At 33.1% G+C, this 14,952-nt stretch overlaps 1 protein-coding gene across 4 annotated transcripts in view; it reads left to right on the top strand.

Moving 5' to 3' along the window:
* The window catches only part of LOC150085682 (heme A synthase COX15), a 178,730-nt gene extending 168,940 nt beyond the window's left edge, over positions 1 to 9,790 (top strand). For 2 of the 4 annotated variants that reach the window (XM_090374186.1, XM_090374184.1), the window contains exons 9-10: positions 2,559 to 2,684; positions 9,370 to 9,784. In XM_090374186.1, coding sequence (XP_090230312.1) covers positions 2,559 to 2,684; positions 9,370 to 9,417 — 174 coding nt within the window. In that variant the 3' untranslated portion in view covers positions 9,418 to 9,784. Of the gene's footprint in view, positions 1 to 2,558; positions 2,685 to 9,369 lie in introns of all 4 variants that reach the window. The other 2 variants (XM_090374188.1, XM_090374185.1) reach the window with 2 other exon arrangements.
* Positions 9,791 to 14,952: the final 5,162 nt, after the last annotated feature.

Raw genomic sequence — 14,952 nt, forward strand, 5'->3', positions numbered from 1 at the left:
TGCAATAAGCAGTCAGAGAGAAAACTGGATACCAAGTTACAAAAAACAGTCAACAATCATAAGATAGCTTATTTAGAATACCTTTATGCCAAACACTATCAAAAGTCTTTGAAATGTAAAGAGCAACTGCTTGAGTTTCACTGTTCTTCTCTATTGAATTTATCCATAGATGGATAACATAAGCCTGGATGATCTCACATATCATCCCATTTTGAATCTTGTAATTCCAAACAAACCAAGGCTTAGAATTGCCATGAGAGAAAGGCTCCATTGGAGAAGAGACCATCACCAAGTTGATCTGAGGTGCCTGGAGAGCCACTAACCTCAACCCTGTACTTGAAAAGGATTTTCATGAGAAAAAGATTAAGAGTGACTGTGTGGTTAGGATTGTCTGGTATTCTGGTAAGCAAATAAACAGTATGTGCAAGGTCATTAGTAATTGCAAAAGCAATTACTAATGAACTAATGAGATGCTGTGGCATCTCAACCAGCTGGGTCCATGTGAGTGGAACACTGAAGCCAGCTGGAGTTGTGAACATTAAAATCGCCAAGGAAAATTACTTAACTATTAGGAAAGTGGGACTGGAAAAGGTCAAGTTTCAAAGAAAGGAAGTCAGAGTTCCAAGTGATTAGTGGAACTGGGAGATTGATAGAGGCATTCATCTGATAGAGGCAACAGGTGAATTTGATAGTGTTATGATAATGTATTATTATTATAAGTTATTATATCAGTACTGAATCTGTTTAAGTCAGATTATAATCATTTTATATTTCATTTATTTCATAAAATAATTTTTCTTCATCATTTATATATTTAGTAAAATATATTTTATGGATAAATTGGTTTCAAGCAAGTTGCACTAAATTCCCATTTCTTACATATGAAAAAATCAAAGCAAATGCTTTTTATAGACCCCCATTATCCCCAGGGTGCTGCTAGACTCTGTTTTGAAGAATCCATGAATCGGACCAAAAGAGACTTGAACTGGCTTTAAAAATGTAGTACACAATTTTTTGCGAAAAGTAAACAGCCAGATTAACGTGCTGGAGAAGTTTAAAACTATGCTGCAGTATGAGTGTTAAGGTGCACTTCTTGCACTCTCATCTAAACTACTTCCCAGAAAAATTAGGTAGTTTAAATAAAAGAACAAGAGGAAAGGATTCCATCAGGATATAAAAGACATGAAAAAAAAAATGTACCGGATGGTAGGAGGGGGAGAGAGATGAAATGTCAATATGGTGACTTGACTATTGCTGGGTGCTAAAAAGAGAAATAGCAACTGAAATAGGGTAAAAAAGAGCAAGTTTAACCCAGTCTAGTGTATAAGAAATCAATTTCTGACCATCTATGCTAGAAAGAAAGATGTCACCTTTGATATTTATATTTTTACATATTTTTATCTTTTTTTATATATAAAAATAACCTCTTTGTAAAATTTGTAAAAGTACAAAATAAACCAGAAGCACTACCAATATTTTTGTTTTATTTTATTTCTAAAAAATTTTGATGTAATAGAGCAAATTTCAGGTAACTTTCAAAATTTCCATTAACAAAGTAGTTCAAATTATTTTTCAGCAGTAAAATATCCAAGAAGTTTTCTTAAAATGGATCACCTTATAAGTTAACCAAATTTCACGCTGTGTATTCTGAAGTGTTTCTACAACTGTCAAACAAGCACAAGTCTCAATGAATCTAATTTTAATTAGCTGAATTTTTAATTATAATTCAAAATGAGGAATATTACTGACTTTATATTAGGTGATAATTTGTATTATCTAATCAAATTTATATAGGCTTATATAAATAACCTTATTTATCTAAGCTTATATGAAGGAAGAACAAGACAAACTATTGGAGCAGATGGACAGGTAATGTGGGAAGTTTTTGGCTGATGCTTTATAAGCATGTTTTTTTGCATCATTTGCCACACTAATACTAACCGCTTGCCAGGCATAATTATTACGAATAATAATGTTTCAGTGTGAGGCTATAAAATAATATTTCTCTTTTCCTGAAAAAGTTTATTTTTTATCATACTCACACAAACTTATTTCTGTTCCTTAATTATGATTTTGAAGGAATCATTTCTTCCATTGGATACCAGTCAGTTAATAGTACTGTCACATCAGAAGTCCTAGGCAAGAGTTGCAACTCCCCATCCCGCAAAAGCTTGCTTTTGCTTATCATCAAGGCAAGTTGAGCACAGAATATGTGCAATTTCCAGTTCCAATACATTGACCTTTCATAAATTTAGTTTGCTTTGGTGCAATTAAAGGGGGAAAAAAAAAAAAAAAAAAAAGAGCCACACTACATTAAAGTTGTTGTGGTCTAGCAGTGCTGTTAATTAATTAGTATCTCTTGAAATTGCCAATACTAAATACAGGTTACACTTTTTCATGGTCTAATACACACAGTATAATGCACATATTTTGTAAAGGTCAGTTCCTAAATACTTATCTGTTGTGTTACAGTATTCACCTATATATCTTATTAAAAAAAATTTAATTTATTTAGAAAGGGAAATTTAAACATTAACTGTTGTATTTTCTGTTTTCAGGTGAGCTTGGGCATTGCTGCATTGTTGCTGTATGTTCCTAAACCTTTGGCCGCTAGTCATCAGGCTGGAGCCCTTTCATTACTATCTAGTGCCATCTGGCTTACCCATGAATTAAAACTGCTTCGGGTAATTCCAAAATAATATCTGGAACATAAACTTCTGATATTATTAATTTCTTAATCATGACTTTGAATGAGTCATTTTTCTTTGTGTCAGTTCCATCAAGAGATATTAATTAACAATACTGTTACACCAGATAAGCTACCTTGGTGTAGCAGTGTAATTAATGAAACTGCTACTACCAAATTTCAGTTTTATCTTAATGTTTTATTACCATTCCTTATATTGCTCAGTTGTTTAGGACTTAGATTCACTTATTCCTGAATACTGAATACAAGGTCATTGCTGGACTAGGGATATTAATTTATTAATTTCAGAAACCCTGCAATCTCATCTATAATTGAACTGGATTCCGTGAATGTCATATGCACTTACTTAACTTTGGATTATTGATCTTTTGAATGCATGGACAAAAGTACACTTCCACTTGCAACAACACAAACTATATAAATTTTTTTTAGGTCATTCAATTCAAAGGCAACCGGGGCTTGATAACAGTTGTCAAATGTTTTGTTCAACTTCAGCTTGGCATTGATATTGTGATACTAGACTTGTCTTTTGGCTACTCACCATAACAAATTCATATATTTATTCTTTGTTCCTTTGACATTGAGTGAATAGGAACCCATTTGTTTTGAATTATTTTAATAAAAGGAGAACATTTTTAGAAAGGCAGTTTTGGTTAAATAAAGCTTAAAAATTCATGTAACTATGAGTTATTTTAAATATGTGGATTGTTTAAATGTAGCACCTTGCAGAAATCAGAAGGTAAGCTTTAACTTGTTAGCTAAAAATAAAATACTAAGCTTGAATTAAAGAAAAACATGCTTATTGTTTATTGAAAGATGTGAAATAATACCAATATGTTTATAATTTATTACATACTTTTGTATGTAATATATCAAATAAATTAATTATATATTGTTGCTCGCCTTTTTAAATATTGTGAGCAGCAAACATATTTGTTGCTCATCTCTAAGCCCAAGAATTTCTTAATTGTTCTTCATCAGAGAGAAAAATTCCATGGAATTCAATGTGAGTTATATTTTCAGGTTTACTTTGAGTTGTTGAAGCCTAAACTTTTCGAGATTGTCATTTTCTTGTTGAGTCGTTTACAAAAAAATCAACTTATGGTACAGTACTAAACAGGCAGTAAGGAATGGCTCATTTATAAAATCAAAATCCCATCTGTACATATAGCATCAATAAGGAAAATATCATCTAAGCCTGGAAGTTTTGTTTTCATGACCTTCTACATAAGGGATTACTGCTTTATATGCTTACTGCTATCTTTGCAATTTACTGTGCATATTATAAAATGCCACAGTGTAAAGAAACAGAGCAAAAATGGTATAATTAAAAACACAGACTGGTAATTAATGTCTTTTACTGTAACATACCATTATGTGAGATGAGAAAGATGAACCTTTGTTGAATGTGCCATAGCCTATAAGTAACAAATGAAAGAAACATGTCTCTCATGCTAGGAACAAAATGTTCTTGTTTATACTGTGCCACAACCAATAGGTCAGAGGAGTTTGCAATCAGTTATTAGCATGGTGAGTACAATCATTAACCATATTTAGCAGTCAAATGGTTGAATTACTGCATTATTGAAAACAACTGAACTTACGGTGAGTATGTGATTAAGCAAAAATTTCCAAGGCTAAAAATAGAGGTCAACTTATACACTGGAATATGATATTCTGTTCTACCTTTCTTGCTATCTGCACCCAGATTAATGTTACCACCACAGATGTTGGGGGCAGATACCACCACTGTCTGTGGTGGTAACATTAGTCTGGGTGGTGGTGGTGTCTGCCAAGAATAAGTAACATCTTCACAATGAGTTGCCTGTTATTGCACTACCTCGAATAAGCAACGCTTCCTCAATAGAGAAGAATAAAGGCAGTGGTGGTGTCTGCCACCGCCGCGCGTGTGGTAGTATTCACTGAGTAAGTAACATTGGTCTTCTCTACTGGGGAAGCATTGCTTATTCCAAGTAGTTTAGTAGCAGGCAACTCATTGTGAAGGTATTCACAATATGATATAACAAAAATGATGCTTTGCACTAGCTTGTTCATCTAGTAAATTTCCCATAGTGTGAGGCTTTTAGCCCTAAACCCCTTTTTATACTTTACTATCACACACCATCTGGCATCTCCCATATTGTGGAGTTGAACTTCATAACTGGGTTGTCACTCATTGTATCACTGGGGTACTTACCTGCCCAACAATGAGAAGTCAGCAAGCTTCGAAATGGTGTTGCATGGGTGGTAGTATCTGCAGAGAATAAGTAACATTAATCTTCTCTACTGGGGAAGCGTTCATAATATGAGATTAACAAAAATGATGCTTTGCACTAACTTGTTTGTCTAGTAAATTTCCTGTAGTCTGAGCCTTTCAGCCCTAAAACGGCTTTTAAGTGGTTCAGGCTAAATTTTCCAGAGAAAACTGCATAACACAGTGGTCTACACAGACCATAAAGTGCAATTAAAAAGTATTGCTTGAAAAAACACTAAAGTCTAATGCCAAGATAAATAGATAAAACAAACCAATGCATAGTATGGTGCAGTTTGGACCCCAGCAGACAATAAATAAAGAAATAGCTTATAGGTTATTATTGGTCTGTAAACAGGCTTGACGCTGCTTACTGTGTTTTTAATTATGACAAAGTCCTTGAACTGTGCAGATATGTATTGCAATTGATGCTTTAGTTAATATGTAATAGTGTATTTGAGGTACAGCTAGACTCCTCCCCATGCATTTATTTTATTTATTTATTTTTTATTTTTTTGTTGATACTGTATTTTGTTTTATACTCAGAAACATGATCATGTTTCTGAGTATAAAACAAAATTGAGACATTGAGACAGATGTAAGATGTTGCTCAGTAGGCTGAGAGTATTTTGCAATAAATATATTAAGACATGTAATGATGTAAACATTGAAGTTTTTCCCTGTATTCCTGCCATCTTTTCCTAATTTCTTGATGACCATTCACTTTATTTCCATCTTTGTCTTTTATTGAATCCTTACGAGCAGTGAAGGGTATCTGGATCTTCTTTATTTGTGTTTCTTTGTCTTTTCTGGCTGCCCCTTTGGAATTCTGCATTAAGCCTTCTTGTCTCATCTCTATCTCCTTTTTAGCTTTTTTCAGCAATTTTGATGGTTTCTTCTGACAGCCACTTGATTTTGTACATTTTTTTTTTATGGGATGTATTGCTGTGCCATTTGAACAAGTTGAAGCGTAAGGGCAGGATGAACTAGAACTGGATATTTTAGAGGAAGAGGTAGTATGAGTGCTGCAACAACTACCAAGGAGAAAAGCCCCTGGGATTGATGGAATACCAACAGAATTGTTAACATTTTTGCCAATTACGGTTATCACAGCTTTGTGCCAGTAGATCTGGAAATGTAATGTAATGTAATGTAAATATATGGCCAAAAGACTGGAAGAGATCAGTGTTTATTCCAATCCCAAAGAAGGGAAACACCCAAAATTGTTCGAACTACTGTACAATAGCCTTGATATCACATGCAAGCAAGATCTATTGAAAATCATTCAAGCATGGTTGTATAGAATCATCAAAACAAAGCTGCCTGATATTCAAGCTGGTTTTTGCAAAGGAAGAGGCACTTGTGATCACATCACTAAAATCCGGTTGGATAATGGAAAAAAGCACATAAATTTCAGAAAGATGTATACATGTGCTTCATTGACTGTACCAAACATTTGATTATATTGATTATTACAAATTGTGGAGTTCTTTGATAGAATTGGGAGTACCGGCACACTTGGTTGAACTAATAAGATCATTGTACATCAGACAAGAAGCAACTGTCAGAACAACATTTGGAGATAAGGACTGGTTTGAAATCGAAAAAGTGTGTGACAGGGCTGTATCTTATCCCCATTTCTATTTAATTTGTATACTGAATCTGTTATGAGAAAATTGTGCTTGGATGAGTCAGAAATTGGAATAAAAATTGGCAGCAGATACATCAATAATTTAAGATATGCAGATGATACAACTCTGTTTGCAGAAAATGAGGAAGATCTAATACAATTGATTTTAATGGTTAAAGATGAGAGTGAAAAGGCAGGACTGCAGCTTAACATCAAAAAAACAAAAATTATGACAACAGCTGAAGCTGGAGAAGTTAAAATGAACAATGAAGAGGTCGAATCTGTCCGAGACTTCATCTTTCTTGGATTTAAGATCGACACAGGCGGAGAATCTGGCCCTGGAATTAAAAGAAGAATTTCACTTGGACAGAGTGCAATGATGAGCATGCAAATGATCTGGAAAGACAAAGATGTCAGCCTTACAATGAAGATCAGATTGGTTAATGCTATAGTGTTTCCCATAACAACTTATGGGTGCAAAAGCTGGACAATGAAAAAAGGAAACAGAAGAAAAATTGACATTTTTGAAATCTGGTGCTGGAGAAAGCTGCTTTGCTTGCCATGGACAGCAAAAGTTCTGAACAGAGAGGTTTTTGATCACATCAAGCAAGAAACATCACTGGAAGCCAAGCTACAATTGACCATTTTGTTTGGTCACGTAATGCGATCCAATTCATTGGAAAAATGGATAATGTTAGGAAAGGTCAGTGGAACAAGGAGAAGAGGTCTGCAAAAAACACACTGGCTCGACACCAACAAGGGCAACATTGGCATGAGTATGAAGGACTTGAAAGAAGCTGTTGAAAACCGGACAGCATGGAGTCAGCTCGCCCATAAAGTCTCCAAAACTCAACTGCGGCTGAACGAATAAAAACAACAACAAACATTGAAGCGAAATCTGAAATTTAAGATGAGCAGTACACCTCAGCAGGCTGATGATGCTAACAAAATTGCTGAATTAAATATGTTATTACTTGCATTTGTCATTAAAAGAAATGTGGAGTCCAAATGCACCAATGCATTACCATTTGTTATATTCACCTGCGAGTTTAGGTTAAACTTCAAATTGAGCATATCAGAAATGGATACAAAACACTATTCATTTTGAAAACACACATTAACCTTCTGACAGGCATGCATATTTCCTTCTAATTCAACATATGCACCTTGTGATAAATTATCTTTCAAATCAGCACAAAGTAATTTAAAACTGTTCACTTTTTGATGCTACATTTATTTTCAGTCTATTATGAACACAACTATGACTGATTTGATTTTTATATTATGTATATTTTTAATTATTTGTTTAAAATAAAATCCATGCTGTCATGTTTTAGACTTACTTTGGATGTTTTTTTTTTTTTAACCATGTGAAAAGGAAAAAAAAGCCCACTCACATTTAGTCATTACTTCTGGTTTCAGTGAGTTTGAAGCCTTAACTGCACAGGTATGTGCATGCACTCAATGTTGCATCAGTAAATGGCAGTTATTATTATATTGTAATAAATTACTGTGGTACATTAAAACTCTACACTGTCAGGATGATATAGCATTCTAAACACATATATTAATTACTATGGTACCTTAAAATTATATTCCAGAATAATATTTCCAAGAAAATATAGTTTTTGTGTTTGGAAACTTTTTTTCCTCTTCAGAATAATCTTCTGTGGTGCACTTACACCATCAACAGACTCACTCATAGAATTACTCCTATAAGTCTGAAAGTGGCCATTGGGCCACAGATTCTCAACCTTCTTTAATGTGCCTATGCCACTTGTAAATTGCAGTTTGCTTCAAACACAAAAAAACCTGAGACATTTCTCTCACAGCCTCTGTAGCACTCATACCACTTTGTACATAACAAGTACATAAAACGACAAGTGTATAACAAAATGTTGCTTAGTATTCAAATCTGCCATTATGCAGCTCACAAAATGGTTCACACTTACAGCTAGGGTTGCCAGACGTCCTTTATTTCAAAAGACAATCTTTTATTTTAGCTAAACTGTCCTTTTCTTTTATTGCAACGAGAAAGGACGCATTTTATCCTTTATTTTCATTTTTCAATGCTTGTGCGTCGGCGCCTCCGTAGCCAGGTCGGAAGGAGCAGCAGTGCGTAGCACACGCTTCTTGATTATACCGGGGTTCGAGCCCGTCACCACCAAATACGGAAGATGCAGAAAGGTCAGGGAATGACCACCGCATATTCACGGAGCAATATGGCCTTAGTTGCTAATGCTCCTAAAACCAAATAACAACAACAGCTTGTGCGTCATAATGGCAGTGGTGGATTTCCTCACAGGCGTAGAAGGTGTACACTTCGGACCCTACATGTGCAGGGCCCCCAAACTGACAAAAAAATTACAATTTCATTTCAAAGCTTTAACAGGGGATATGTTAAAAAAAACCCTCAAATGCAAAATCCACCACTGAGAAATGAATCATAAAGAAATAATCGGTTTGACAGGCATGTCAAACAGATTATTTCCTTATGATTCATTTCTCAAGAAATTATTTTTTTTTTTGACAAAGCATAAAAACTTACACCTGTATAGCCATGATCTAATTTTCATGAAAATCGTGCGACTGGTAAATAATTAATAAAATCATAGGTATCAGAAAAATCACTTTTTATAATATGGAGTTCAATGGCTTTGTTTAAACTGTTTTTCTTATAACTTTACAAAGAAACATTTATCTATTTCATTTATATGGTTATAGGCACCTACATATTTCATGTTATATACAAACATATTTTGAAAACATTTTATTTTTTAGTCATCAAAAATGGAATTTCCCCCAAAAAAGAAGAGGTTTTGGTCTTAGAACAAAAATTGGGAGCAAAAATACAAATGGCTAGCTTCAACAAATGATTCTCATGAGGCAAGTTGTCTCCTATGCAGAAATGTATTTAAAGTTGTGTATATGGGCATCTTAGCAGTTACTCAGCAAACTCATAAATCGGCTCAAAAATCAGCAAATTCTTCAAATCTTCTTGAAAGGTTTCTTGTGAAAAAGAATACGAAAGAAGAGGAGTTAGTTATTGCAGTTGAAATAACTCATATTTATCATTCAATTAAGCATCACCATTCTTATAACTCATTAGATTGTAAAATGAAATTGAACTCTAAACTTTACAATGATTCAAAAATTGCACCAAAAATATCATGTGGAAGAACTAAATCTGCTGCCATTGTTTGTAATGTTTCATGTAAAAAAGCATTGCAAATTGTTTTGGATGATTGAAAATATCGTGATCCACCATTATTTTTTTGTTTACAGATTGATGCTTCTAATAGAAAGAATATGAAAATGTTTCCTTTGTCAATTCAGTACTTCAACAAAGAATATGGTGCTACAAACTATTTAGTTGATTCTTTTGAAAATTCTGATGAAAGCACAGATGGAATGTTTGAGTGCCTAAAAAATTCAATGAGTAATTTAGGATTGGATTGGCAAAGGGTATCTAGTTTCAGTGCAGACAATGCAAATTGTAATTTTGGGAATAATAAATCTTTATTCCAAAATATTAAGAAATTAAATGAACATGTAATTAAAGCAAATCGCCATGCTCACATTATTCAAATTTAGCTAAATATGCTTTTGGTAATTTAGATACTGATATAGAAAATATTGTCTTGAAAATATATGGTCATTTTTCTGTTTCAGCTAAAGAATCTGATGAGTTTGCTGAAACAGAGTTTAAGGAAACTTTAAATTTAAAGTTGGTACGTTTCATTAATTTAATTTAAATTAAATTAATGAAAATTCAACAGAGGTCCTTATGATTATAGAATTATATTTTCTTTTCTCAATGTATGCAATCGAAATAATTTGCAAAGCAATAAAAGAGCTTGAAAAAAATTAAACGTGTGCCAGTGGTATTTTTTATATAATGATCTAAAAAATTCATTGAAGAATTGTCTTGATCAAGAATTTTTTGGGTATCAAGTTTATCAGCATTTTCAGAAATTAGACCCTGTAGTTAAAAGCACAGTAATAAATGATTTCAAAGCATTTTATAATGCTCATTGAAATATTTAGGAAAGAAATTTAATTTTAATTAAAATACCCCCTTTTTTAAACTCAGCAAATTAAGCTTTAAAAATGGTTGTCCTAACTATGACTCATTTGTTGAAGTAGCAGAATATTTTAAATTAATAGAAAAACTAAAGTTGGATATGAATGATTTTATTTGACGAGGTTTCAGTACTGAAAACAAATTATTGTGAAACTGTGTCAACCTCTGAAAAATTTAAAACTTGTTCGAGTACTTCGAGTCAATGGCGTTTAATTTTGAAAAGTGTTGATTTTAAGCTTTCAAATATTTTCAAGATAATTTTGTATGTTTTTTCCAGTGCTGGGGACTTCGGTAAATTCAGAACGGATTTTCAGTGAAATGAACTCAGTGGAGGGATGGGCGAAATAGATGTTTAGTTTCACTCAAAGTGAACTAATGATCTACTTCAATTTTAAAGATAATTGTTTAGATTTTTCTGAGAAAATTAAAAATGATGCCGAAGTTCTTAAGCCTGCTCGAAGTAGTACAAAATATGTTCAATGTGAATGATTTCTAGCTATTAAACCAGTACTTTTTTTTTTTTTTTTTGCTTTTTTTCACATACCTAAAATTACTTTAGCTTGATATCAATTAATGCACTAAACTTGCATTAAAATGTTTGGATCAATTCATGCTTTTTATATCATCCATATCATTCATTAAGCCTTATATCTCAATCCACATTCTTCCCCATAGAAGGCCATGTTTTACCATTAAATATTTTAAATTCTAAATTAAACTAAAATTTGCAAATATTTATGGTTAATATGAAAACTATCATTTTTAAACTAAAATCTAAAAAATATAAACAAAATGTTTAATTATTAACTAAAAAATCATTCAATTTTCCTTTTTTGGGGTGGGAGGGGGTGGAGTGAGAGTTGGAGAGTGGTAGCATTACAGTAATACCCCGACTTACGCGAACTCAGAGTTACGCGGTTCTTGATTTTTTCGTTTGGTGTATATCTAAAATTAGCTTACCAGTGATTTGGAAGTCAAATCATAAAGCTTGGGTGAAAGCGTCCGTTTTTGAGGCTGGTTTGGTCACCACTTCATAGCCGAAGTCGAACATTATTGCAAGTCTAAACAGATTCCATTTAAAGTGATGCTTCTTATTGACAATGCACCTGGTCACCCTCCTGCCACCTTAATTAATTTTGACCCACGTGTGAAAGTTGTGTTTTTGCCTCCAAACACAACCAGCTTGCTTCAACCGATGGACCAGGGAGTCATCAAAGCATTCAAGGCTTACTACACGAGGCGTTCATTTGCCCATCTGAATGAAGCTATGAGACAAAATAGTGAGATATCTGTTAAAGACTTTTGGAAACAATTCAATGTTTTAGATGCCGTAAGAATCATTGAAGAATCTTGGGAAGAAATTCACAAAAAAAACATTGAATGGTCTCTGGAAGAAACTTTGTTCATTTTTTTTTCAAAAACGAGACGAAAACAATGCCAGAAACTGATCATGTCACTCATGTGATAGAAGAAGTTGTTAATCTTGCCAGGCAATTAGATTTGGAAGTCAATGATGATGATGTCAATGAGCTGTTGGATTCACATAGTCAGGAGCTGACAATGAATGAACTCACAGAGATGCGTGAGCAAAACGTCACTGAAGTATCCGACGCTTCAGACCCAGTTCCACCAGAAAAGCACATGACAATTGCAAGTTTTACAGAAGGTCTCAGCTCAATTGAAAAGGGTTTAAAAATTTTAGAACACATAGACTCCAATGAAGAACGCGTTATAGCTACAAAGCAAGGAATAAAAAATTAACTTGCTACGAAGAAATTCTGCGTGAAAAAAAGGCGCTGTGTCGTCAGACGAATTTGTTAGATTTTATGAAGCCATCGACATCGAAATAACTTTTTTACGTAACTCATTTATTTTTTTAATACATATTTTATATTAATATGTATAAATAATTGCAATTTTATTAAATATTTTTCTTCTAAACTAGTGTTTTTGTTAGTCCTTGGTCCCAATTAAACAAAATTTATATGTATTTATATGCAAAGTTGTACCCCGACTTACACGAATTTGACTTAAGCGATTTTCGTCAGACCCACCTATCGCGTAACTTCGGGGTATTACTGTAATTGTTTTTGAGTGTCCTTTAATCCAGTCATAGAAATCTGGCAACCTTACTTACAGCACATAACTTAAGGCTACTTTCCAACTACCACACATATTAGAACTTAAAACCATGTCAGCCTATTCTTAGACATAATCATCCTGCCATACAGTGGCAGGATGATTATGCCATACAGTGGCAGCCATCCATTATGTGCTGGAATGGCAAACAAAACTCCATATAATTTTAAAATTTTTTTCTTCTCTTAAAATGCAAACTTCTGAAAAAGTAATGCCCATCAGCTGTAACATCTCTTAAACCATCAATCATTCCTCTCTTTCAACTTCTAAAATTAAATTTTTAAGCAAAGAAAAAAGTGACTAAATAATAATTTAGTCAGCTTTCAGCTTTTGTCAATTTGTAATATTTTTACACTTATTTGGTACTTCCTTCCAAATTGGTGTACTTTTAAAAAGCAACCATTTCAAAAAGTGATTTATTGAAATGTTTGGCCCAATTTTTAAAGATATTCACAAGACATTTTATCCATATAAAAAGATATCATTTAAATACATATTTAAATGACATCATGTCTTCACTGGATTTGTGATCAGTCAAAATTATGCAAGCACTTAAAAAAATTCATTGCATAATTTAAACATTTCAATGTGACCTCTATTTTGCAATTTTTTTGAACATTCAATTTTTTAGTAATTGCTTATTGAATATATGCCAAGCACACACTATTGCATAACATGAAAATACACTTCATTTAATTCTGATTCAAAAAATATTACAAAAAATTTCAGTGGCTTTTCTGCATTTAAAAATTCTTTCAATACTTCAAATATTTTTAATATGTAATCGATCACTTGGTATAAGCCTAGCCATCAAGTTTTTTTTACATGTCAATAATTTGTTACTTGTCACAGCTGAAACATATAACAAATTACAAAGTTTGACAAACTAGTAACAGAAATACAATCACATCCTTCTGAAAGGTCAACGGAGATTACAGAGCTGATTTATCCATACACAAACAGATTGTCTGTTCATGTGGAGTTTTATCTTTTAGCCTGGGCAGGGAGGGGGGGGATGCAAAATAGAACAGTGGGTGAATTCAAAATCTGTGCAACTAAGACTGTTTATAGCTAGAAGAGAAGGCAGGAAATATATATGCCTAGCTATCAACCCTATTTTTTTTTTAGAATCGGCTCTTGTTGAACTTCATAATTGTTTTTTCCAGTACTAGAAATGCAATTGCCGTTTATGAAATCATATTTGGGAGGTCTAATTTGATATTGAAAATGAAGATAACAAAAATTTTGGGTAAAGCATTGTATTTAAAATTTCAGAAATTTGGACCATTATGTGCTCCAAAAAAAAAAATAAATAAAATAAAACTTTGAGGACAACATTGAAAAGTGGAAAAAATCCTGGACTTCTGATCATTCTACTCTAATATAATATAATAACATGTGAAAAGTATGAAAAAAATTAACTACACTTACTAATAAATTTTTACTGTAACTTGTAGATTAAATGTGAATCCTGATGAAATAACAAGGACTTAGTACAGAACTTGGATCATCTTGTGGAAGATTTTCCACTTCCTTCCAAGAAGATACGATGCTCCATCTATTCAACTTATTTTTTCCTCCTAACTGCAAGGTGAAATTAATGGACTACATAAATTTTAATTTGCAATTTTGCAGTATGTGACAATACTACAGTTTTAATATAGCATTAGGAGTGGTGTATGATGCAAGAAAGCAAGCTTATACAGCATAAGCCATAAAACACACACACACACACACACACACACCCCCTCCATTTCACCTATCCATTCACTCCAAAAGTCTGTCTAGTTCTTCCCTGAATTTATTTAAGCTGTCAACTCCCACAATGACAGATGGAAGTTTGTTTCATCACTCGCTGGCTCAAGATAAATTTCTGCACATCTATTCTACAACTCTTTCCTGAATTTGAATTTATGCCCTCTCAAGTGCCATAATCTGAGCAAGGGGAAGAATCCCAAACCATTTGAAACTTTACTAGAAAAGTTTGAGAGAATTTTCTTATCAAATGCAGTAACATAAACTATGTTTACCTTTTTTGGTGGATCCTTCTGGACTTTTTTGATTTATACCTGCAGCAGAGAAGACAATGTAGACAAATAATATCTTTCATCTCCATCTTGATTCTGTTTCTGTGACTTCTT

This window comes from Mastigoproctus giganteus, chromosome 5, assembly GCF_048544385.1.
Source record: "Mastigoproctus giganteus isolate SK-2022 chromosome 5, ASM4854438v1, whole genome shotgun sequence".
In the NCBI taxonomy this organism is placed as follows: Eukaryota; Metazoa; Arthropoda; class Arachnida; order Uropygi; family Thelyphonidae; genus Mastigoproctus; species Mastigoproctus giganteus.